The sequence below is a fragment of the Spermophilus citellus genome (genome assembly GCF_964194105.1).
Source record: "Spermophilus citellus genome assembly, chromosome: 2".
Classification (NCBI taxonomy): domain Eukaryota; kingdom Metazoa; phylum Chordata; class Mammalia; order Rodentia; family Sciuridae; genus Spermophilus; species Spermophilus citellus.
In genome coordinates, this window is record NC_138183.1 from 216,856,079 (window position 1) to 216,883,652 (window position 27,574).

At 36.0% G+C, this 27,574-nt stretch overlaps 1 protein-coding gene across 1 annotated transcript; it reads left to right on the plus strand.

Moving 5' to 3' along the window:
- Positions 1-21,187: 21,187 nt before the first annotated feature.
- Positions 21,188-22,135, plus strand: LOC308642312 (succinate dehydrogenase [ubiquinone] cytochrome b small subunit, mitochondrial-like). The gene has a single exon (XM_081281177.1). It carries the CDS (start codon positions 21,223-21,225, stop codon positions 21,700-21,702), a length of 480 nt encoding a protein of 159 aa, XP_081137303.1. The 5' UTR covers positions 21,188-21,222; the 3' UTR covers positions 21,703-22,135.
- The last annotated feature ends 5,439 nt before the right edge of the window (positions 22,136-27,574 follow it).

The window sequence follows — 27,574 nt, forward strand, 5'->3', positions numbered from 1 at the left end:
TCTGAAATTTTCTTACTACTCTTCCCTCTTTTCTTTTTCTTTAATGGTAATGATTTTTAAAATTTTTAAAAAAATGTTTTAATTAGTTATACATGACAGTAGAATACATTGATGCACTTTGATATACATACATAAATTTTTTTGATATACATACATAAATGGGGTATAATTTCTCATTTTCCTGATTGCACATGTTGTAGAATCACATTGGTCATGCATTCATATATGTGTATAAGGTAATAATGTCTGTTTCATTCTGCTATTTTTCCTATCCCCATATCCTCTCCCCTCCCCTCACTCCTCTCTGCCTAATATGAAGTAACTCCTCTCTACCTAATATGAAGTAACTCTACTCTTCCTTAGTGACATCCCCCTTATTGTGAATTAGCATCCACATATTAGAGAAAACATTTGGCCTTTTGTTTTTGGGGATTGACTTACTTTATTTAGCATGATATTCTCCAGCTCCATCCATTTACCAGCAAATGCCATAATTTCATTCTTTTCTAAAGCTAAGTAATATACCATTGAATATATACCACGTTTTCTTTATCCATTCATCTATTGAAGGACCACTAAGGACTTAAAATCAGTGTACTACAGTGATGCAGTCACATCAATTTATAGCAGGTCAATTCACAATAACTAAACTATGGAACCAACAACCTAATGGTAATAATCCTCAGCTTACTCTGTGGTTCCCAGAATTAGCAGAATGCTGATGAGCACTGGAGCATAGTGTTCAACAGCAGGGAAAAGAAAGCAAAGTGTTCAACCTCAGAGTCCACAAGGGGAGCACAAATGTGAGTTCTAGTAGGTACTGGGACTAGGTCAGGACAGACTCCACCAAATGAAATTTGTAGATAGACAAAGGAGGTTTTGAAGTAATGAATGATATAAAACCACAGTGACCAATCTTATAATTTTTATCTAGAATAAGCCCTTCGAATTTACTTGAAAGCTGAAAAATGCTACTTATCTGCCTTCTAGAATAGTATTGCTAAACATAAAATGACCTGCATTCACACTTTTATTTTAAATTTCTCACAAACATCTCCCATTAATTAAACTTTTCTTGTGTGTTCCGAAGTGTTGACATTTTTTAGTCATTAATACCTTTAGAATCACAAAATAAATAAAACCTCCTACTCAACAGAAACCAAAATCTAAATACATATCTTAATTTAAATCAACAAATAATTATTGAATTTTTATTGACAAGAAAATAAATGAAATTTTCTGAGATAAAAAGATCCATAATAGATTCTTCTCTTACTCTGATGAACATAATTGATTTGGTTTTTTCAAATGAATAAGAATTTTACATAAAATGAATAACACAAGGGAGGGGGCAGGGGATTAGCAAGGATGGTGGAATGTGATGGACATCATTATACAAAGTACATGTATGAAGACTTGAATTGGGTGTCAACATACTTTATATACAAACAGATATGAAAAATTGTGGTATAAACAAAGTACATATATAAAGGCATAAATTGGCGTGAACATACTTTATATATAGAAATACGAAAAATTGTGCTCTATATGTGTAATAAGAATTGTAATACATAAAAAAACACTATTTAACATTTTAAATCTTCTTTCAGTTAAGAGAAAACTTTCAACATTCTTTTCATAATTAAAGTATTGGTATCAACTTAGAGTTAGGACTTGTGCTCAAAGATATTATAAAACAGAGAATCTAATAAGGACTTTAAGAACTTCCTCATTCTAAGGAGGAAATGCACAAACAAAAATATGAATAAAGTTTAAGATAATAAGAACATTGTTATGAGAACTTAAAGGAGAAGAAAGTAGCTCAGCTCACAGCTCTGCAAACTCTAAGGTAGAGGGGACCTTTAATCTGAGTAGAGAGGGTCAAAACGTATATCATCAAGTTAATCAATAAGATAACAAACACAGGACAATTTAAGTTTTGAAGCTGAGGGAAGTTTGACATGTTCTTATCAAGTGTAAGAGATTGTGGAACATCAAATTGGAGGTTTCCAACAGGCCAAGGTTAAGACCACATTCAGATTTGGGGTGAGCAAAGTTAATATAAGTGGAATCACTATCAAGATGAATGCAACATTGCAAAATGAAGTTAGGTACAAAAGGGAATGCTCACTAAAATTCTAAGAATTGAAGAAGAAATACAAACTTTTTCCTGCCAACAATGTACAAAAGTTTCCTTTTGTCAGCATCTTCCACAACTCAATTTATATTTTTATAACAGTCATTTCAGTAGGAGTGAATAATATCTCATTGTGGTATAGATTTAAATTTCACTAATAATTAGTGATGTTAAACATTTTTTCATATACCCATAGAACATTTGCATGTTTTCTATAGAAGTGGCAATAGTGAGAATTCTTGTCTTATTCCTGATCCTTTCAAATTTTCACAGTAGGTTATGGTATTAGGTTGTTATATAGTACCTTTATTGTGTTCAGATACATTCCTTCTATATCTGCCTTTTTAAGAGTTTTTTTTTTTAATATCATGAAAGTATATTAAATTATATCATATGTTTTTTTCTGTATCCAGGGAGATAATCATATGATTTATATCATCCATTAATATTAATGTGATGTATTATATTTGTTGATTTACATATGCTGAAACATCTTTGAATTTCAAGGGTAAATCCCACTTGGTCATAGTGTGTGATCATTTTACTGTATTGTTGAATTTGTTTAGTTACTAATTTGTTTGGAATTTTTGCAGGTATATTCATCAGAGATATTGGTCTTTAATTTTCTTTCCTTGACCTGTTATGTTCTGGCTTTGTTTTCAGGTTAATTCCCCTTCTCCCTCCCTTTCCCTCCCATCTCTCTTCCCTATTTAGTGGTAATCTTCTTCTCATGCTCTTCCTTCCTACCCTATTTTGAGTCACCCCCCTTATATCAGAGAAGACATTCTGCATTTGTTTTTTAGGGATTGGCTAACTTAGCATAATCTGCTCTAATGCCATCCATTTCCCTGCAAATGCCATGATCTTGTTATTTCTAACTATACATTTCTCTCTTAAAACTGATTCTTCTGCATCTCATATTTTGTGTAATGTTGTGTTTCTATTTTAGACTGTCTTGAGATTTTTTTAAATTCTCTTGATTTTTTTTTTCTGAGACTGGTTATTCAGGAATGTGTTGCCTAATTTTCACACATTTGTGACTAGTTCAAATTTTCATACTCTTATCGATTTCTATTTGCATATCATTTTGGTTTGGAAAGATGATTTTAGTCTTCCTAAAGTTGATAAGATCTGTTTTGTGGCCTCACATATGATCTTTTCCAGGAAATTTTCTCTGTGTACTTGAAAATAATATGCATTTTATATATTTATTTTAGGTCAACTCATCTACAGTGTTGTTAAAATGCTCTTTGCCTCGTTTAATGATCTACCCATTGTTGAAGAAAGGTATTGAAGTTCCCTACTATTATTGTGTTGTCTCTTTCTCCTTTTACATATATTAGTATTTGCTTCTAATATTAAGCTCTGAACAGGCAAAAATATACTTATAATTATTATGTTATCTTAAGGAAATGATGCCTTTTTCATTACATAATGACTTTCTTGGAGTTTTGTGACCGTTTTGAACAAAAAGTCTATTTTTAATGATATAAATAACAAAGTGTATTTTGTGAGTTCTGTATGTTTTTGCAGTTCCTATGCTCCATTTTCTCTTGCTCCTTATAATTTGATGATATATTTTTTAAGAGAGAGAGAGAGAGAGAGAGAGAGAGAGAGAGAGAGAATTTCAATATATATTTTTTAGTTTTCAGCGGACACAACATCTTTGTTTGTATGTGGTGCTGAGGATCAAACCCGGGCTGCACGCATGCCAGTCGAGCGCGCTACCGCTCGAGCCACAACCCCAGCCCAGATGATATATTTTTTTAAATGGTATATTTTGAAATTTTGTCTTTTGGGCAACTAGTATAGGTTTTTTCTTTGTGATTAATATAAGACTTGCATAAAATATAGTTATAATAATCTAATTTTAAAAAACATTTTTAGTTGTAGATGGACATAATACGTTTATTTATTTATCTTTATGTAGTGCTGAGGATCAAACCCAGGGCCTCACTCATGCTAGGCAAGTGCTCTCCCACTGAGCCACAACCCCAGCCCTAATAATCTATTTTAATCTGATAAAAACAAAATTCTACAATTTAAACCTCACCATTTTTGTTATTGGTATTAGTATTTATATATTTGAGTGTAAATGCCCGTTAAATTATTGGGCTATAATAATTTTTAATACTTTTAATGAAATTTTTCAGATTTTCTTTGCTGGGGAAAATTTCTGTCATTTCCAAAGATAATTTTTCCACATATAATATTGATAGATAGAAGTTGTTTTATTTTTCTTCTCTTAACACTTTGAATATAACAGCTCATTCCCTAACTTTTAAGTTTCCTGTGGAGAAATCCATTAATAGTTTAGGTAGGCTACCATTTATGTGACAAGTTGCTTTTCTCTGGTTGTTGTGTAAATTCTTTTTATCTTTGACTTTTGATAATTTGATTACATGGTATCATGGTGAAGATTTCTTTATATTTTATCTATTTGGAGTTCTTTCGATTTTTATGAATCTTGATGTTAATTTAATTCATATTCAGGGAGGTTTTTTGTCGTTATTTCTTTAAATAAAACTGATGAATCTTCCCTCTATTATTTTCCTTCTATAACTTATAATGTGTATTTTTGTTCATTTGATGATACCCCATAAGATCTGTTTTTCTTCACTCTACTTTTTCTTTTAGTTCTTCTCACTGAATAATTTCAGCTGACCTGTCTTCAAGTTCAATGATTCTTTGTTCTGTCTGATCTAGGTTGCTTTGAAGTTTTCTGTGAAAAAAAATGTCAGGTCAGTTATTGTATTCTTCAATCCCAAGAATTTGTTAAATTCATTTTTTTAAACTTTCTATTTTGGATGAAATTCTGATTTTGCGTTTGCATTGTTTTTCTGATTTCATTTAGTTTCTGTGTTCTCCTGTATCTCACTGAATGTGTAATGATTCAACTGGTACAATCTGTAGGTGGACTTGATACTGATTTAAAGTGTTGATTTACCTGGTACTTGGACTAATTTGAGATGTGCCTGGCATCTGATACATAAGGAGTTGTCCCAGGGCCCAGGTCCATCAGTGTGATCCTGTATCTTTTTTTCTCAGACCAGGCGAATGAACTTGATACTGGGTCTTTGGGTATCTCTTGGTTCTAGGTCCACAGGAAGATGGCCAGGAACCTGGAGTCCAGGTGCTGACCTGGCATAGGCCAATTTCTCGTTCAGAACATTCTGCACTGCTTACACCAGGAATTTTTATCAACAACTAGATTATATCATTTATTATTATTAAACTTGAGATAAACAGAGCTGACTATTTATTGGTAACATAAATGCTATAAAATTGGCTGCTGCTAATGAGTAAATTTGAAAACAATTTTATTGGTGAAATTCAGTAGTTAAATGATTGAACATGAGTGAAATGTCCAATATCTCTTAGTCATTAATTGTAAACATTCTAAAAAACAAAACACTGTTCAGCAAATTTTATCTCACAAAGTAAATATTTCAAGTCAATATCAAAGCTGAATTCAAAATATCTACTATACTCTTGCCCTCACAATTTTTTGCTGTTTTGGTATTTTTTTTGTGAGACAGTAATTTCAAATTTATTTTCTTTGAAGAAATAGTAAACTGCTATATAAAATATTTTACAGACTTATTTTTTATATTGTTAATACTAGTTTTACCCATATGAATTTATTTTCTGTGAATCTTTTAGAATCAATTCTTTTTCAGAATAGTCTCATTTGAATTATTTGGTATTCTTTTCTTCTAGAAACCATTAAAATGAATAGTTATGTAAAAATTTAAAATAGATAGATTTACATTTTTGCTAAGATTTGCTTAAATGTAGAGGCTGGGAAATGATTGCTAAAGGCAGAATTGTTTGAGAGAACCTTTTAATAGGAGAAAAATTCTGAATTGCTATGTGAATGCTTTTTATTTTCTGTGTCTACAATTGCATTTCTTTTCTTAGTTAATAAATCAATAAATGCAATTACATTATTCCTCATCTTAGTAATTTCTTATGTTAAGAGATTATTTGTTGTCTTTAACTCTGAGATGCAAAGTGATTTGTCAAAAAATATTTCTAGAAGATACAGCCCCTGCATAATCAAGCAACCTACTAATGTTACCCAATGAAAGAAAATATTACAAAAAATTATAAATGCTTCTCTCATACAATAAACATCATAACTTTTAACCCTTTGTTTTTACCAAAGCAGTTAACAAAACTAAATATATTTAACAATATTTGTGTTAGTTGATGTCCTCGATCCCTGGCTAAATAGAGAATTGATATTGTGCATGTCAGTAGCTAATATGTATTAAATAAACATTTGCTTATACTTGCAAGTATGCTAGATAATGACAAAACAAGATTGTAGTAAATTTAAATATCTACCAATTGAAGATTTTTGTATACATCATGCATGTGTAGTAATGTTTTAAACTTTCCACTGCAACCTGTGACTAGTCTCTATTCTCTTGAAAACATGACAGTGTTTCTTGCTTAAAACATGAGAGGGAATAACCAATCAAACCTATTATTTCAGATCTGCTCTATTGTCCTTCCAGGGGAATAAACCTGTAAGAAATGTATTCTGCATTTAGTAACTTTAGAGTATTTGATGGTCAACGCAAAACAGAGTTGTTTGACAAAGAGCTCCAATTAAAAACTAAGCAATTTTGATTTAATGTATCTTTTCCTAGCTTGACAAATTATGGCATAAATAATGTGAATTTAAAGAAATTAACATCTCTGTCAATTTTTTTAGGCTTAGGGTGGAGATAATGCTACCACAATCTGAGTTTTGCGGCTGTGTTTGTAAGAATCCTTTTGCATGGTAGCATCACATGAGTATTTTCAGAAACACAAATAACCTGTGTGAAGTCAAAGGAAACCCATTACATTCTCCATTTTAAAAGAGCCAGTAAGATGGACAAATAAATACTCTAAGATATTTTCAAAAAAGGTTCCAGTGTGGTTCACAAGACCAGATAATTTGATTAATTTCTAACTTCACCCTAAGCTGGAAAGCAAAAGACATTTAGGATCTATTTGTGTTTCCTATGAACAAAGCCCAAGCCTGGCATTTAACAAATGATCAGGAAGTAATTCTACAGGAACAAATAAAATAATCAGCAGAAATTCAAGGTAATCATTTAGGTACCATGTCAAACATAGTAAATAATAATAAACTGGAGACTTCATCACAATTATGTGTTTTGAGATCATCTTATATTTATAGATTTTATTATTTGTTCTAAACCTAAAAATTTTAAAAAAGGGGCAAATCTATTTCTTCTTATGAACTCTAACACAGAAGGAAATTGAACTGAAAGTACAGACAATAATAAGGAAACTTCTAGGATTAGGAGAGTGAAAAAAGGGGAGAAAAGAAGGCTGAATTTTAAGGCCTGGTGATGAAAAAAAGCCAGAAAGCGATGGGCTACACTGTTCAGCAAATTTTATCTCACAAAGTAAATATTTCAAGTCAATATCAAAGCTGAATTCAAAATGTCTTTACTATACTCTTGCCCTCACAATTTTTTGCTGTTTCAGTATTTTTTTGTGAGACAGTTATTTCAAATTTATTTTCTTTGAAGAAATAGTAAACTGCTCTATAAAATATTTTACAGACTCATTTTTTTATATTGTTAATACTAGTCTTACCCATAAGAATCTGTTTTCTGTAAATCTTTTAGAATCAATTCTTTTTCAGAGTAGGAGGTAGAAGCTATGAGGGATTCTCCAAGGCACACCAGACAATGTGAGCTCTTGAATACACTAATTGCACTGTTGGATTTGGAAGTGATTCATCAACTTCACTAAACTGACTGTTACAGAGTATAATTCTTGTTGGAAGAATCTATCTAGGTCGGTAGAAATGAAAAGTGAGAAGAGTCATCATTTTACAAATAATTTGTTAAACCTGCATCAAGATGGGGAAGACTGTTAGTGTATAAGGAATAAAGTTATTTTAAAAAAGGAGGGGGAGGGTCTATTCCCAGACATTTCTCCAGATAACTAAACCTGTCTGTGTCTTCTGAGTGGCTGCAGTTTCTCAAGTAGTGTTTCAGCCAGAACAGCCATGTCAGGAAAATGAAATTAATACAGATGAGTACCATCATTGCAGTCAATAAGTAAAAAGAAAAAAAAAATACAAGGAAATTTTTAAAAAATGCAAGTGTCTGTGATCTATGGAATAGAAAATAGAGAGAAGGTAAGAGAATCAGCCTCCATAGTGAGCAAAATATGGCAGTGTAAGGGTGGCCATTCATCCACTATAGGGGCATTGGGAAGAGTCAACAGAAGAAACTGTGAAAAGAGACACTGCAGAGCAAGTGGCAATAGGACTGGCATGTAAATGACAGAGAAGCTGAAATCTGATTCTATGCATTAAGCATCATACAGCAATTCGCTGGTTTTTCTACAAGCAGAAAGAAGAATGAGGATGATTACCATCTTAAAGCATCTGTGGATTGCACATAACACACTTTATTGCATTTACGTTGGTGAATTAATTAAAGAAAAGTCAATTTTAATAACTGGCCTAGTCCATATCAACAAAACAAACAAAACAAAAACAAACAAAAGAACCCATGGAAACTCTTCAAAATGATAATATGAAATGCACCACTTCTAGTTAGCTTACCTCCATCTTCCCCTTGCCAACAACTTCTAAGAGCACATCTGAAGACTTCCTGCCTCACCATAAAACTTTCTCATTCCTCTATCTGCCTTGGAGTCTTTGCCAAGCACACATTACAGTGTCTGATTCCTTTGCTATAGCAACCACTGAGTAAATAGCCTGTTTGCTGTCATTTGAATGACCTAACTCGATATCCATAACCACAGTTCCCTTCCAGTTATAGATGTGAAAGTATTAAGTAAAATATTCATTCACAAATCCAATGTCATGAAAATCAAGTCATATGTTATAATCAGCAGGGTTATTCAAGAACATCAAGGTTAGTACAGTATTAATGAATCCAAAACCATAAATCTACAACTCTTGGTAAAAAAAATGATTATCTACATAGATAATGAAAGTCCTTTGATAAAACTCAATAGTGATTCTTAAGAATTCCAGAAGAAAACAGGAATAAATACCTTTTTAAAAACATTTATAAGTGGGACATGAGGGTGCATGCCTGTAATCTCAGTGGCTTGGGAGGCTGAGGCTAGAGGATTATAAAATCAAAGAAAGTCCATCAAAAGCAAGGCACTAAACAACTCAGTGAGACTTTGTCTCTAAATAAAATGTAAAATAGGATTGGGGATGTTGCTCAGTAGTGGAGTACCCCTGAGTTCAATCCTCAGTACCAAAAACAAAAACACAAAGCAAAACAAAAAGGGCTGCAGATATGGCTCAGTGATTAAGTGCCCCTGCGTTCAAACCTTGATATATATATATATATACACACACACACACACACACACACACACACACACATTCATTCATTATACATTGAGTAATATTTCCTCACTACCTTAGCCTATCCAAATAAATAAGAAAAAAATCAATTATAAAATTAAATTGGTAGAAAAATTATCTCATTTCAAAAAAGATAATACAATTAAAAGCTATAAAGAATCAATGATAAAATTTTTTAAAAATGATGAATTTATGCAGTAGGATATAAAGCTAAATTATAATAATTCACGCTTTTTACATAAATAAAAATTTCTCCCAGCACAGGATAAAACAGTAGCATAATGCCGCGGGGCTCCCCGTACAGGCCACCATCTGCCGCAGTTTGGCTGCAGCAAAATAACTGGGGGGTGACGAACAAATTGTGTAGATTGATAACAGCAGGAGTGGGAGCCGTTTATTGTAGGAAAGGAGTGGTATATATACATTCCACACAGCTTATCTTAATTAACATAAACTCGATACAGCAGTCAACCAATAAGGAATCTCCACACTTAATGGCTCGCTGGAGTTACTTCACAAACCACTCCCTCTGGCATTTTGCCAGGTGCCATCCAGACTTGTTTACAGACTCTAACAGCATAAACTTTATTTTCAAGACAAAAGATAATGACATACTGAATTCTTACATTTTACAAGATGAATGTATTAATGTTATAAGATAAATATTAACCTCAATTCATTCAAACTTAAATAAAAATTTGTAAAAAATAGGAAAATATTACTGCTAAAATATACAAAATTATACTCAAACAAATGGTTTGATATTGTATTGTTATGCTCAAATTCAAGACCCCCAAAAGGCCACCAGAGACCAAGATCGATGTAAGAAGCAAAGAGGTGTTTATTGCGAGCTAGCTCAGTCCTCTGCACCAACACAGCAACTGGTGACACTGAGGGGCCCCCAGGGTTTGCAGCAGTTTTATATACTCTTTGGGGAAGGCAGGGACTTCACATACATCATAGCATCTCTTAGCAATCATCACACACCACAGGAAAATCATAAAACAACTCTAAGACATGATTAGCACATTCACTGGTGGGAACAAGTTGGGTAAGGGTGATTGGTTAGTACAAGAGGGGGATTCTTTTGAACTGATTGGTTTAAGCCAGGAGGGGAGTACTGCTGAACTACATGGTTTCCAAACATGTTATCAACCACCATAAATTACTGGGAGGTTCATCTGGCATCCCAGGTATTTTCCCTGTCTCATGCTGATTGGTGGTTGCTAGGGGGTTGCTATGGTTCCCCCCCACCCCAGCCTGACTGAGTCAGGGGCACCTGGACAGCAGACCTCTCCTGTTATTTGTAGATAAACAACTCAGCAGGGTGGGTAAGTGCCTAGGAGTGCTCTGTGGGTCTTTCCAAGGACAAGGGTCACACCCCCTTCTTTGGACAGGCTTTGCTCTGAGGTATGTTGACCAATAAAATTATTCAACAACATAAAGTTGCGAGTCCTAAGAAAGGAAGGTCAAATTTCTCTACAACTTGACCAAAAGAAAAACTTTCTAAGTATAATTCAGAAAACAAAAGCAATCTAAGATTGATAAATTTTACAGCATCTAAACAAATAAAAATGGCTTGGTGAATATCACAATAAACAAATTCAAGACAAGTAATAAAAGAGAAGATGTCTATCACAGATATCACAACTAAAGGTCTGCAATTTGCAATATATATGCAAATATGTCACACTGAGGAGGAAGAACCAAATGAGAAAAATAAGAAAAGTGAAAGTAAAATTAAATAATAAAGAGGTAAACTGACCCCTAAATATTTGAGTATTTTTTGTCTCACATGTAATAAAATATGCAAATTTGTATTTGTCTGAGAAAATATTTCTCAGCTATCAGATTGGAAAATTTTAAAGTTTGAAAACTTTTGCTTTGGGAGGCTATAGGGAACAATCACTCATATATATCACCAGTGCTGAAGTGGTTAGGCTCTGGGGCACAGGAGGGACTCCAAGCACCAATTTCCCTTGGTCAGGGCTTTTCCTCTATGGAAAAATAAACACAACCACCCAAAGCCTCTCTGCTGTCATTATTTAACAGAAATTTTGCAATCTCTCTTTAATCTCACTTTCACTAAGGTTCAGTATAATCAACCTGCTAGTATTATTGTCCTTATAAAAAACTGAAATTCTTCAGATGATGCAGATTATGCTTTTAGCCACTCCATTTATCTCATCCTTCTCTGAACTTCCACACATACTGACTGCACTGCACACTTCATGGGGTAGCATTTGGATATTAAAGAGCCTTACTTTTTTTATAATTAAAAAGGTAAATTAAAATATATATGGTAATGGTAAATTTTATATTTCCCTTTAATAAAACTAATAATTAACAAAGTTTTTCTGCCCAACATCAATGCTGTTCTCTGTGTTTGATCACATAAGTTGATTTCATATAATCACATTGAAAGGAAAGCAAGGAACCCAGAGATGAGCAAGCCAGAAACGAAAGATGGAGACCAGGCAGAGATTCACATGAGAGTTTATTTTTATTTATCAGAGCTGATAAATTAAGGCCATCTCTCCATAGACAAAGAGAGGCAACACAGGCTTGAGTTCTGGAACTTTTATGGAGCAGGCTTAGGGATTATAGGCCAGTGGGTACTAATGCAGTGGTAAAGGGTGGGATTGGTGTGAGGGAGTGATGAACCTTTCTCAGAAAGGCCCTCAGGCTGGAAAGCAAAATCTTTTTCTTAAAAATGGTAGCTGTCTCTTAAGGTGGCTATCCAGATACTAAGCAAGGACCTTATGTCCCCCACCATTTTGTTTGTTACTGGGCCCCTTAAGGGACAGAGGCATATATCAATCTTCTGTAGCTTCTTCCTGCTGGGAAGGGGCAGCATCTGGACCCTTATTAGGGGTGCTGGGTGTCATTGAGGCAATGGTGATGGTCAAAAGTGCCAGGTGATGCTGATTCCAGAGGGCCCAATTTTGGTGAGGGGTTGAAACAGAAGCTGGTTCATGGTTTGGTTAGATATCCTTTGAATCTGGTCTTGAATAAATCTAATGACTCAGAAGGCAAGCATTAGCAAAAGGCCTGTGACAAGGAGAGAGGTCAGGAAAGGAAGTGCCCACTGGAGAAGGGGGTTACTTAGCTGGCATTCTACAGTTCCAATGGCAGTGGGAAGCTTTGAGACCTGAAGGAGATCAGAGATAAAGGGGAAATTAGTAACTGAAGTTCCCTTGGTGGTAAGGAATTTGTGCTTCTTACAAATAGCAGAGTGAGAGAGAAGTATGAGGAAATTGTATTTAGAATCAGTGTAGACATTGAGGGAGGCTCCCTTTGCCAAAGTGAAGTCTCTGATAAGGGTAATAAGTTCAGCCTGCTGATTGGATGTATTATTGGGGAGGGGAGTCACTTCCACAACCAAAGTTAGAGAGATTAGAGCATACCCTGCCCAAAGAACTCCCTCCTGAAGGAAAGAGGAGTCATCTGTGAACCATCTGTATGTTGCCTGTAACAAGGGACCTTCCTATATGTGGGGAAATGAGAAAGAAACTCCTCCAGAGTTTCAATGAATGAATGGGTAAGAAGAGAAGAGGTGGAAGAGTCCTTAGGAGCAGGGAGAAGAGTAACAGGGTTTAAAGGTGAGCACATGTGGAAAGTAAGACTGGGATTTTCTGCCAGGGAAACCTATAGAGATAAAAGATGGGTAAGGACTGTAAGTCCTTGTAGGTGAGGAGTTCCTTTAGGTGATGGGGAGCCAGGATGGTGAGTGGGGCCCCAAAGGTGAGTTTCTTTGACTCCTTAATAAGTGGAGAGGTTTTGGCCAATGTTGGTAAGTCCTAGACCTCAGAACAGTAGGGTCAAGACCCTTTGATAAATAAGCCACAGGGGAAAATATTGACCCCAGCATATATCTGAGGACCCCTAAAGCAAATCCCTGGTTTGCAGCCACATAGAGGTATAATGGTCATGGGAGATCAGGAATATATATATATATATATATATATATATATATATATATATATATTATATTTAAGTTATAGGCCAGTGGGTACTAATATGCAGTGGTAAAGGGTGGGATTGGTGTGAGGGAGTGATGAACCTTTCACAGAAAGGCCCTCAGGCTGGAAAGCAAAATCTTTTTCTTAAAAATGGTAGCTGTCTCTTAAGGTGGCCATCCAGATACTAAGCAAGGACCTTATGTCCCCCACCATTTTGTTTGAAGTCAATCTTCTACTGTAGCCAATGTTGGGAAAAGTATAAACGGCAGCCGTACCCCAGAGAAAAAAACCCCAACATGGCACCTAAGGACTTCTTCTTCCTACCTTCTTCTTTTCTGCAGTGGCGCGAAAAGTTCCTGCCCTTGTAAACTCTCCCGCCAGCACCAATTTCAAATCTCGCTGGCAGGGAACCTTAGCCCCAATGAGAACTAATTCCTGGGCGCGGGAGCTGATATCTGGAAGAACTTGCCAATAAACAGGTGGCCTGCCATTTATCTAAGCCCTACCATCTCCCCTTTAGTTCTATATAAGCACACAGCTTTTTGCAATAAAATTGGAATTCTCCCGGCGAAGTGTCTTTGCGTGGGGAATTCTTTCAGCCAAGGGAAAAGTTAAATTGACACTCTTTTTCTTTTTTATTCCTTAGGCCTCTTATCAAGCCTGCAGAGTCTGTCCTTTGTATTTCAATGTTAGCTTCAGTGTGGTTTTGGCCAGAGATATTGCTACCTAGGGCTTTACAATACTGGAGAGTTCTGGATTCCTTGTTTGTCTAGAAGTAGGGTCTTTGGAGGAATCCAGAGCTTTAGTGGCAAGGAGAACCTGGGATGAGGAGCAAGAGGAGCAAAGGAAGGCTTAGATTGGCAAAAGGAGAAAGCCTGCACATAAGAGATTTTCTTCCATTTTCCTAAATACTCATAAAAATTATGAAGATTGAAAGGTTGAATTGGTCAATGGGCCTTTCAGATGGGATTTGGGAGATCTCCATGGTGAGTTGGAGTATGGAACTGAGAGAAGGGAGTTACCCACTACTTTCCTAGTCCTGAGTTTTGTGCATAGAGAGTCTTGGTTGCTTGGCCTGGGTTTTCATAAACTCTGCTGAGGAGCTGAGAACAAAGACCAAAGAGTGAACTCACCAGGATTAGGAGTTCCCCATGGCGAGTTGGAGTAAACTCACCAAGGGGAAGGGATGCATGAGAGACATGGGAGGAGGAGGGGAGTGGAAGGTCAAAGTCACTTATCCAAATGAGGCTGGAACGTGGATAAAGAAAAGGCTAGGTGAATGGAAGAAGGTGTGTGGTAATTGTTCTTGCCAGAATCCCTCAGGCCAGGATCTCAAAGCAGCTCATATCCCCTGAGGGGAGAGCAAAGCTCATAGGAGAATGTGATCAAGTCTCTGGCATCAATGAAAGAAAAGTGGTATGTGACTGATCACAGACACACATCTGTGCTAAGAAGTGGGTTTATTGTCAAGAGCCTGACAAGGCTGCTCTGCAAAAAGAGAGGGACAGCAACAGCAAGGAGAGAGAGAGCAGGTATTGTGATTGGGCCAGAAAATGGAAGGGGGCTTTGAGATGGATGTTAATGGGCTCATGGTGTGAAGCAATAGAAGGACTGGAAACATCCCAGACAGTAGGGTCCACCTTGGAAGGGGGTAATGGGAAGGCACTGGCAGATGGTATAGGGAATGGTCCTAAGGCTTGGGACATGTACATGCCAGTGACCCATCTGACCACATTTAAAACAGGGTCCAGGTGTTCTTGAGGGACCCTTCTAGGAACAGTGGAACCCGGGACAGATGCTGAGGCTGGATGGATGGCTTGAGCGAGCATCTGATATTTCTGCTTCTGGGCCTTCTCATCTCTCCTGTTATATACCTTAAAAGCCACTCACAGAACCTTAGCTTGGGGAATTAGGGGCTCCCTCTCAAGGTGCCTTAGTTTGGTCTTAATATCGGGGAAATGTGGGAATAGAGGTAGGTCATTAGTAGTTGTCTCCCATCTGAAGTCTCAGGATCCATATTAGCATATTGTAATAAAGCCTTGGTTAGGTGATTTAAAAATGTTGAAGCGTTTTCATTTTTATCTTGAGTGACTTCCTAGAGCTTTTCACAATTGATAGTCTTATGGGCTGCCTTTCTAAATTCTTCCATGAGGTAAGTAATGAATTGGTGTCTGCTAGTTACTCCTCTAGGTGAATTTTTTTTTAAAGAGAGAGTGATAGAGGAGAGAGAGAGAGAGAGAGAATTTTTAATATTTATTTATTTATTTATTTATTTATTTTTAGTTCTCGACGGACACAACATCTTTGTTGGTATGTGGTGCCGGAGGATCTAACCCGGGCCGCACGCATGCCAGGCGAGCGCGCTACCGCTTGAGCCACATCCCCAGCCCTCTAGGTGAATTATAATCCCAATTGGGGTCCTGATCAGGGACTGCTTCAGTGCCAATCAGATGGGCAGGGGAGGTCTAATGTACCTCATCAGCATAATTTCTAGCTTGCTCCCAAACTCGCCTGTGCTCCTCGGCAGGAGGGTGTTAGTTAAGATCATATAGTTGGGTCAGATACTGAAACTCTTTGATATATGTGGTGGCACTTGAAGTATAGGACCCAAGTCACTTTTCTATCTGTGAAAGATCTAACAAAGATAAAAGTACATGAACCTGGATTATACCATCTACCCCAGCCACCTCACGTTGAGTACACAGAGATGTAGGTTGGGCAGTGGCACAGAGATGCAGGTTGGGCAGTGACAGCCCATGAGCATGTAGGAGGAGGAGAGAAGGGTGGAGGGGAGGAGGGGACAGTTGCCGTGGCAACTTCATCAGAAAGAGAATTGTGGTATGTTGGGGGCCTATTTGCTGGGTCAAAGGAGGAGTAGTCCTGGGTAAAATTTTCTGTCCCTTGGAAGCAGGCATGGGGAGGTGAGAGCTAAGAGGACTTGTGTGGGAGAGCAAGAGTTGCAGAGAGAGGCCTTAGAATGTAAATAGGAGAAAGACTGAACATATGATATCTCTTTCCATTTTCCCAAACACTCACAATAGTTGAAAAAATCCCTGATAATATTGGGATCTAGAGAGCTGTTAAGCAGCCATTTAGAGTCCAAAGGATAGTGAGGCCAGATCTGGTTGCACAAATGGTAAGTTTTGGGGGTTTTAGGTCCAGGGTGAGAGAAAGACATCCTAGGTTAGTCAGGAGGCAGCTTAGAGGACTATGGGAGGGAATGGACCACCCATCATGAGACGTAGGAGATGAGTTTAGAGGTGGGGTTTCCTCAGTCTCTAGTATCACCCAGTCAAGAGGACGTTTACAGGAACCATAGGTTGACTGGAGAGAGGGGTCTTACCTGGAGTGTCCAGTGGTGGGTGCAGAGAGGGCATTTGGCAGAATGAAGGGTCTAGTCCCACTATGAAATTCAGATTGGGGCCTGGGGACATGCAGTGACCCACAAAGAGAGAAGCGGGCACACTGGGAAACACTATCTGGGCTTTCAGCATCAATGAAAGGAAAGCGAGAAACCGGGAGACGGGCAAGCAAGAAATGAAAGACAGAGACCAGGAAGAGATACACACAAGAGTTTATTTGTCAGAGCTGACAAATAAAAGCCATCTCTCTATAGGAGAGAGAGGCAAAACAGGCTTGGGGTTTGGGACTTTAAGAAGTAGACTCAGGGATTGGGGGAGGGTGTCAGGTCCCAATGCAGGGGGTTAAGGGTGGGGTTGGTATGAGGGAGTGGTGAGCCTTTCTTAGAAAGGCCCTTGGGAAGGAAAGTGAAACTTTTTCTTAAAAATGGCAGCTGTCACTTAAGATGGCTATCCAGATGCTACCTTACACACATGTACTGTATGACCATGATTTTGCAATCAATCTTGTCAGGATTGGGTCCTCTTTTCCAGTTGTTGAAGATTCAGTACCTCCAGAGGCAACCCCAAAAAGGTTTATTTAAAGGATAGACGAGTAGACGAGAGAGGAGAGAGAGAGAGAGAGGGGGGGGAGAGAGAGAGAGAGAGAGAGAGAGAGAGAGAGAGAGAGAGAGAGAGAGAAATTGGTGCCCTGAGGGAGTTGAGGAGGTGTCCTGCCTATTTTATAGATTTTTGTTTTTCTTTCTTTTCATTCCCTCTCCTTACCTCATCCAGGGGTATTTCTCCCTATTTTTTTTATATCTTCCCAGAATAGCAGGAAGGGAGCCTTAACAACTCCTTGCTGGGAGGAAACATTTTCTGGAGGCAGGTGACCTTGGTAAAAGGTTGAGGAGAGAGAAGTGCTCTTGAGATATTAGCATTTTATTTCCTTTTGAATCAGCCTCCATCTTCCTCACCCAAACCTTCATTATCTACACAGACTGACTTTTTACTCCAGTCTCAAACACTTCTTCAAGGTTTCCAGCTGTATTTAGGGAAAAAGTTGGGCCAAATAATTGAGTTTCAGCCAATGGAATGTAAGAAAAATGGTGTGAGTTCCTTTCAGTTGTAGCCTGCAGGATCCTAATGGATGATCTCTGTACTCTTTTTCCTTTGGGTGTTAAGTATTTAGCACTATGACTGTGTAGCCTAAATAAAAGGAATGGCACAGTCATTTGATGAAAGAATCCTAGATGCTTTAATTACCTTCAAAAAGGAAAGATGCCACCTGCCTATCAGAAAAAAAAAATTAAGGAAATAAACATAAAGCACACTTGAATTATCATAGATTTGGTGTTGCTGTTCATGAAATTATCATTAGCTGAACTAATATATCTATCAAAAAGAAGGTAAATAGCTTACCAGTATTTAAGTAGAAATATAATAAAATCTGAGACACTACCATTGGACTATTTTGGGGATAAAATGTATGTATCTGAATTTTAACCAAAATATGTTGTCATAAAGCAACAAAGAACAAAAGTGAGAAAAAAGGAAGGGAGGTTAGAGATGGGGAGGTGCAGATGAAGGCAGATAAGTGTATGGAAAAAAATGGGTCAGGTTGAAAAACATAGGTGTAGTATTGGAAATGGGGGGATTGTTTTTAATTACACTCATTTAATGTGTTTTAAACTGTTATTTATCCTTTAAACATTCCTTCAGAGATATGTTATTTCTAATATAAGCAATAAATATGTGTTTTCTTACTGGTTTTATGCCACACATTCTTAACTTCATTTTACTCTGAAATGCTGTGTCACAGATGTGAAATTTAAGAGAGGCTTTAAGTCTCAAGATGATATAAGGATTAAAACTGAAAAGTTTATGTAGAGTTTAAATTTTCCATGAAACTGTGAAAGGTTACTGTTGTATAGGTTATTTTATTTTTGTTCCACTTTCAGTCATGAGAAGCAGATCTCTCCAATGATGAGTTGGTGTGACCTTTGTAACCTTTAGTTCTGATGATTTTCAAGAGAGAGGGATTCATTGTGAAGATCCGAAATGTTTTCTTATTTTAGAATAGATGAAGAGTCTAGGCTAATGTTGGCAATTAAGTTATTGAATTAATTTAGACACCCTAAAAACTGTCTAAATGCCCAGTAGATAATTTAAAATAGCCTTTCTAGTAATTATCAGTGATAAATTATTTAAGCACATTTGCAATAATTTTAGATGTATGTAATCTATTTCTACATTTAAACTTGACCCCAAAATTGGTCTTCAAATGTTTGAATAAAATTTCTTTTCTGACTAAAACAATTGCAAATGATATTTCAATCTAAACTCATCAATAAAATAAGCACAGAATTTCCATGATGTCATATGTCTATATGAACTACGGTATTAATGTCACCACTTAATAAGATAAATTAAAAAATGATGTAAACTGTAGGGAAATAGATTTTAACTTTCCATTGTCAAAAGTCAGATTGCAATTGTATTTTCTTGAAAGTGAGTCATAATGAAAATCTCTCTTTTTCATTTCAATTTTTAAAATTTATTTATTTATTTGTTTGTTTGTTTATTTAGTGATGAGGATCGAATCCAGTGCCTCCTGCATGCAAGGCAAGTGTTCAACCTCTGAGCCATGACCCCAGCCCTTCTTTTTGATTTTTTAGAAAAAAATGTGGAGATAAGTGCCGCAGTCTTGGCTGGGCACAGAATCACGAGCCACCACACAGCTTTGTAGATTCAAACAGCAATTCTTTATTCCCGAACTCACACCGGCCTCCACACACGTTCTGGGGCAATCCCAGTTCTGCTGCCACCCAATTCACCTACTCCACGTGGCTTTCTTCCCAAAATGCTCTCTGAATCTCACGAGAGCTCAACGGGAGCTCAGGTAGCAAGAACGCCCTATTTCCAGCAGCAATAATCCTCAACATCGAACTTCCCTAAAACCCAAGGTCTTAAACTGGGAACGCCCTAAACCCAAGGACCGGGATACTATACTTCCTCAAACTGCAGGATACACCCTAATCCTGGATCCACCCTCGTCCTTGAGTAGGGTCATCTTTCTCAAACACACATGCAAGGTCACAGCGAATTTAACATGGGGTACGCTGGCAAGGAAATCGATGCGTCATTCCTACTTGGTAATGGCCCTCAGCAGATAAGAAAAGCATCTTTTATCAGGCATGGTAGAAATATCTTCCAGAAAGTGCATTTGATTTGTACTTATTGTACCATGAGTCTGTCTTACATGGTTTCTTGTGTCAATAAAATAAGTGAATTTAGTGTTTTCTATATTCAATGTAAGACTTCTTTGTAAATACATAAAGTAAGCTTCATTCATTTGATTGCCAACATATTACCACACTTTACAACATCTCTAAGGTGAAAAGTCCAGCACCCTAACATCATGGTGTTCATTTATCAGGGATTTTAAATGAATGAATGGCTTCCCAACAGTGGAGAGAGAAACAACTTAGTATAGTATTTACAAAATGCTAAAACAGTATTTCAAACTACTTAGAATGGTACTTACAAAGAACAATTTAAACCTATTTAAAGGTGAAATATCCATACAGTTAAATGTATAAATGGAACTGAGAATACTTGCTAACAGCACATACTGATAGTATTTTCATTAAAAGACAAATATATACTATACACAATAAAAATTGAAAAAGCTATTATTTTAAATATTGTATTTAAAATAACTAAGAACTGAGCTGAGAAAACTATAAGTCACAGAAGTTAAATAATTTCCCCAAGGTCATATAGTTACTATTTTGCATCTGGAAAACAAACTCAATTAGTATAATTCCAAACTACCAATTAGTACATGATGTCCCAAACCTTATTTTTCATTATTTACCTTGAAAGTAGATTTTTAGATCCATCTTTTTCCTAATTTCTCTTATTCTCCCTATGAAACAGGTATACTTTTATATATTTTATGTTTATATCTTGTTCATAAATTAAAAAATAAGATTTTGTTGTTTCCTCAGGAAACAATATTTATACCATTAAAGAAGATATTTCCCCTGTTGTGAATGAATGACTTAGAGTAATAGAAAAGATATTTAAAAGATACTTAAACAGAGTTTTTTTTTTTATTATTATCTCTCTTAGCTAAGTAGAGGGACTGTACTCCTTCTCAAGGTTTTGCATGTTAGAAAGTCCTACAATCTCTCTTTTTTTTGACATGCCTCCTCCCTTAAAGCTAGGAAGTCAGAAATTAAAAAAAAAAAAGGGGGGGGGGGTGGTGCTGGGGATGTGGCTCAAGCGGTAGTGTGTGCGGGGCGTTGGGTTCGATCCTCAGCACCACATAAAAATAAAATAAAGATGTTGTATCCAGGGGTTGATGGACGACCTTGAGCCGTCAAAAGCGATATGGCGGTTCTCTTGAGGCTAGGTGTCCTCTGCGATGCTCAAGGAGGCCGAGCTCTGTTCCTCCGATCCCTATTGGTCAGACCTGCTCACATCTCAGCATTTCTCCAGGACCAACCTACCCCAGAATGGACTGGAACACAGCACATTCACCTGTCACCAAACCGCCATTCTGGTTCCAAGGCTGCATCTCTTCACTGGACTAGTGAGAGGGTTGTCAGTGTTTTGCTCCTGGGCCTGCTTCCAGCTGCATATTTGAATCCTTGCTCTGCAATGGACTACTCCTTGGCTGCAGTCCTCACTCTTCATAGTCACTGGGGCCTTGGACAAGTTGTCACTGATTATGTTCATGGGGATGCATCACAGAAAGCTGCCAAGGCAGGCCTTTTAGCACTCTCAGCTTTAACCTTTGCTGGGCTTTGTTATTTCAACTATCATGAAGTGGGCATCTGCAAAGCTGTTGCCATGCTGTGGAAGCTTTGACCGTTTTGACTTGAGAATTGATTGTATGCCTCTGCCTCTGCTCTGTCATTCAGCTCACAATAAGGAGGAAGTAACAGAAAGTTCATTGGTGGGCAAACCTTCTTATAATCACATGGTTATTTTAGAATTTAATTGTTGAGGAAGAGATTTGAGAGGAAATGTGTTCAAGAAATTACGAGACCCAGTTCTGCATTCTAGTGAGTTAATGGGGTTGTCTTCAAGTTCATGAGATTCACAGTATGACTAAACTTTACGTATGAGCTTTTGCTTTTGTCAGTCTCTTAAAGAGAATTTAGCTTTAATATTATCAGTATATGATCATTTCTGCATTTGTCTTGGAAATAATGGACAAAGGGAAAGACTGTTAATTCATGACTTTGCAAAAAATTAGATGGTGTTTACTTTTGGAAACTTCTCTGTCCAGTTGATACCAGCTACTGATGGTTTTATGTCCTAGGGAAATTTTATAGGAGATGCTAAAATCTCAAATTACAGATTTCTGTATCCTAGGAAGGAAAGATTGGAAAGCTTCTGAATACAGAGATACTCAAGTTAGAGAAGAAGTCTTCCTTGTAGACATATCAGAATATTACAAATTCTAAACAGATGTAATTCTCCAATGTGTTTTACTTGTCCTAAAATAATCTGTCCACAAATATAAAACTAATAAATTACTTTCCCACTGTGGGAATTGGTAATAAGAAAATGTATTCCATGAAAAGAAATTTTTTTAAATAAAATGTTGTATAATAAAAATGTATTCTACTCTTTTATGTATTAAAAAAAAAGATGTTGTATCCACCCAGAACGAAAAAATAAATATTAAAAAAAAAATTCTCTCTCTTTCTCTCCCTCTCTTTAAAAAAAAGAAAAAAGAAATTAAAAAAAAACCCAACAAATGTGATATCCCATACTGTACATTTGAACTCTTCTACAAAAATCAGATAATATGAATTCCTGGACCAGTTTGATTTGACCCTTACATCTAGAACATACTCAGGCTTCTTCCTCAGGTTTCAGTCGGAATATATAGTAGTCTGCTCACTACTTCCCTTAAGGAGATTTGTTACAGGGGTCTTGGAGTTTGGATAAAGAAGCTGAAATGTCTACATACATATACAAGGTGTGTTTTATGATTCAGAACACATCAGATATAGGAAAAGTTAGTGGTCCACAGATCAGGAGACGAATGCCAGATTTTCCTCGTATGGCCATTTCCAATGCAAAACTCTAAGGGTTTGAAAATTTATAAATATGAATGTAGTCTTCAAGAATTTTATAAAATGATATATACTAAGAGAATAAACTATAATTTACTTAATTGTTTTAACACCATTTGTGTTAAATATGATATGTCTATCATGACATAGAATATTAGAAATTTCAATTGCACTTTCACTTTGGAAATGGAGTAGACTTACCTAACTCCAGAAAACACACATTCCTAACTCTTATGCTGAATTGTTTCTTTAAATTTAAATGAATCAATGTACTGATGAAACTATCCAATTATTGGCTCTAACCTTCCATTATTAAAGGGAAGAATTGTCATCCTTTGTATTTTATTTACCATTAACTGGACAAGCGCTTGTTAAGTGCGTGGGTACCTGGAACCTGATGAGGTGGCAAGATATGGTGAAAGCCAAGGATGGGGAGCCAAGGACAATATGTTAGGGAACACTAGGGAATATTTTGTGAACTCATCTTTGATGCTTTTGAGAAGAATGTCCTAAAATGAAATACTCCTCAGAATTTCTGATGTGAATATTTTGTCCAAGTATTTCTTTATGGTTAGCAAATCCAATAAATTCCATTTAGCAACTAATCTTTAAAGTATTATCTGTGAGCTTTGTTGATCTTGCTTGAGAATTTCTGCTAATATATTTTAAAGGATGCATCAGGAGATTTTCTGCATATCCCATCATATTGACAATCCATCTTGTTCAGAACCATCATGTAGTTTTAAAATTAGTAAACTGGTGATCTGAAAAATGCTTCCAATTTCCAAGAAAACACAACTTCAAAAAAAAAATCAATATTTTATTAGCTCTATGCTTAGCAAGGACTTATGAAGAATAGAAAATAAACAAAGCAAGAATAAACAGAAAGTGTCAGAAAGATGGCATAAACCAAGGCCAAACTTTCTATGTAAATATAGAATTTCCAACAAAAAATTATATTTTTTATTAAAATTTAATAAGCTTCCATTTTGAAGATGACTTTTGAAAACTTTAGTTATCCATGAATAAAAACCCAGTAATCAGATCTTATATGGGAAGTTGTACATTTTGGGGAAAGTAGATGATAATTTAAAAAGCGCCCAAGAACTTTTTGTATTCAATTGAAAATTTCTCTCTGAACATTTTAAAATAGAATTTCTATGAGAAGATTGTGAATTTATTAAGCTAAAGTGGAGGTGCTGGTGATTTCTTACTTTTTAAAAATCATTCTCAAATTTATAGAGGGAGACCACCTGGAATGTTTACTAAGACTTCTGTTATTCTCCACCGTAGCATTCAGCTAATGCACAGTCCCTTGCATTTCACCATCAGGTTAAAACCAGTTTTGTTGATATAAATGAATGAGCATCTTTCCCCAAGTTTCAGTCTTTGTAACATTTCATATCCTTTGGTGGTGAGTGGGAGATACTCATTTCACAACGTATTTTCTTAAGATAACTATATGTTTTAACAGTAAAAAACATGAATATCCCTAGATATTTAATATTGAAAATAAAGAAGACAGAACACAAACAATAGCACCTAGTTGTCAACAGCAAACACCTGCAGTTAGAAGGAAAACATGGAATCCATTGTTTCAGTGACAGCCTCATATTGTCATAGGAGCTGGAAGTTTCCACACAGTTAGATGACATTTATTTTTAGTTGTGTGTCATGAAAATATTGATTGCGGGGGAAAAAATTTCACATGTGATACAACTAGCAAAGTGCATTTTGTTCCCGAAAATGACATTTAGGGAAATATAAGGTGGTGAAAATATGATATACTCATTTTAAAATTTCAGTTTTAAGAAAGTATTATAATTTTAAATGTAAAATAAATCATTTGAGAAGTAAAAAATTCATATAATTTGATCATATTTTGGATGTGTTTTGACAAACTTTTTATCTCCTTTCAATCAACCAAATTGGAAACTAGATAATGTCATTTTCAACAATGTTAAAATATTAGTAGATAAATGATACTCAAGACATAACCAAGGAACTGTATGTTCATCAACCAAAATAGTTGTTTCTTCTAGGATATATATGTATATATGATGTAAATACACAGGATGGCTAAAGTTAGTACATTTACCAGTATTCAGTATTCACTAGAGTTGAACAGGAATTTTCTCAAGGCTCTCAACACATTAAACACATGTACATGTATTAAAAACTAAATGTTTTTCTATGAGAATGTCATTTGTGGAAAAAAAAAGCTAATATAATACAAGAAATGACTTGAAAACAGCACTTTGTTCCTTTCCTACACCTCCTAACTGTCCACAGCATCCCTAGAATTCACACAGCTTCTAAATATCTTAAAATCCAGTGCTTCCATTTATGTGATCATTAAATTTCCTACTCTGCAGTCTTCAGGAAAATGCCACATTTTCATTTGCCTCCTCCCTTCCTTGAATCATTAATGCTTACATCATCATATCTACTCCCGTTAGTATCTTTTTAGTTAATTTTTTTTTCCTCTGGTATCTTCTTGTTACCACACATCTCATTTTTCCATTTCAGTTTTACACCTAGAAAGTTTCTATGATCACATTCTCTACTTCTCTGTTAAAATGCTCTCTTGAAGCCCTTTGAAACATGCCTTTGAACCACTGCTTCACAGAAACCAATCTAATGAAAGACAATCTGGCATCACAATTATGAGCATAGAACAATAACACCAAAGGATTTAACACTCAGCAAAATAAGACTCATATTTTCTTCAGTCAGCTGTGCTTAGAAGTGATAGTATTATAAAAAAATTTCTAAAGTTTTATTTATAGTAATTTACTGCAAGATAACAGATCATTTTCAGCAACATAAGTGACTTTAATATACTAGAAGTTCTTCAAGTTAGAAAAAATATTTTCCTCGAATACAATTTTGAAATCAATCCACATACAAAGCAAACAGAAGCAAGATGTTGCATAACTTCTTGAGGATTCCAGATCTTGATTTTTTGAACATTTCTATAAAAATTAAATATTTAATAGTGCAAACCAATAGTGGGGTTTTATACATATAAGGCAAGTATAAAATAACATAGATTTTAATTTTTTTCCTAAATAATTTTGAGAAATACTGTTTTTAATGTACTTATTGAAAATGGTCAGGGTTCTTATGTGAGTTTTTGTAAACTCATAGACATCTCAAATTTAGATGAAATTAATAGACTCTGTAACTTGATGTATTGTTTGGTAAATAATAATACATAATTGGAACAAAATTGGTATTTATATTCTTTAATACTTATAATCCCATTTCAGAGAATTCATCATACATACACAAAGAAAGAAAACAAGAAATAACAATGATTTTATTATAAGATTATCTAGAATAACACAAAGGTTAAACAGATAGACACTAAGGAGACCCCAAAAGAAAGATACTGACCTAAGAAACATACTAGGCCAATTTTATTTCAACATTGGAGTAAATTATGCAGGATAATTTTTGTTAAGAGATTATTTAGCTTACAGTTCTGAGGGTCAAAGCCACTGCACTGACATTGGCTTAGCCCTGCTGAGGACTTCATGGTGAATGACCTCATAATAGCAGGAGTGTAATGGGTGAGGAGATCTTACCATCAAGCAGGAAGCCAGAGAGCAACTCAGATCTGCTTACAGTTAAAATTCCTTCAAGATAGACTTCTACGTTCTAACACCACTACCTTAATTCCCTCATAGAGTAGCTCCTCCAATGACCTTGGGTCTTTCCATTACATTCCCCCTGTAAAGTTCCATCCCACCTCCAAACAGCTACAACATGGAGATCAAACACTAATACACAAACCTTTGGGGATACACCATTTTGAAATCACAGCAATTGATGTTGAACATGTGTGACCTGGGGATGTCTCTTAACATATAGAAGAAATGTTCACAGTATGATTCCCAAGCAGAAAAAGACAATGTGTGACAAAAGAGTGTCATTGTAATGAAAGGTTAATAAAATAGGTACTTGTCATTCTATTTTTCTGTATGCTTAACAAAACACTGTTGAAATCTTGAGAAGTGTTTGCTAATCTTGTTCCCAGAATGTGCTGTCCCCAACTGCCAAACTGCAGAATGCACTCCCTCACTAGGTTGCAGGCAAACCGCCCACTCGCCCTGACCCATCAATGAACTTCCCTCCCTGCCCTCTCCAAGAAAAGTATATAAGCTCTGCTTAAGCTGTTCTCAGGGCTCTCTCTGCTCTATTCAAGTGAGCTCTGAGCCCCAGCATGCTGGTGCCCCAATAAACCCCTTGCTGTTGCATGAGATAGTCTCTTGGTGGTCTCTTCCTCTGACGCTCGCCCGACCTTTACTGTAATAAATGGGAACATTTCTTTTGCTTATTGTTGCTTTATTTTGTTTACAATAAAATCATAAAAATAATTATTCAGATTTGGCACTTCAATTTAGAGTATTTATATGTAATGTAAAATATTACTCACAGAGGGCTATTAGTAATTTGGGTAATAATTATCATGGTCATTTATCATTACATAAATCTTTAAGAAAGAATATCCAATACTTTCATTTTGTGGCTTGAGCATATAATTTTCTTGGGACAATGGGCAGGTGCAGAAGAAATAGTGTGCTAATTCTGAGCCTAGGTCATTAAAACAGCTGTTTGCTCACTTATGTCTCTGCCACTGCCTCAAG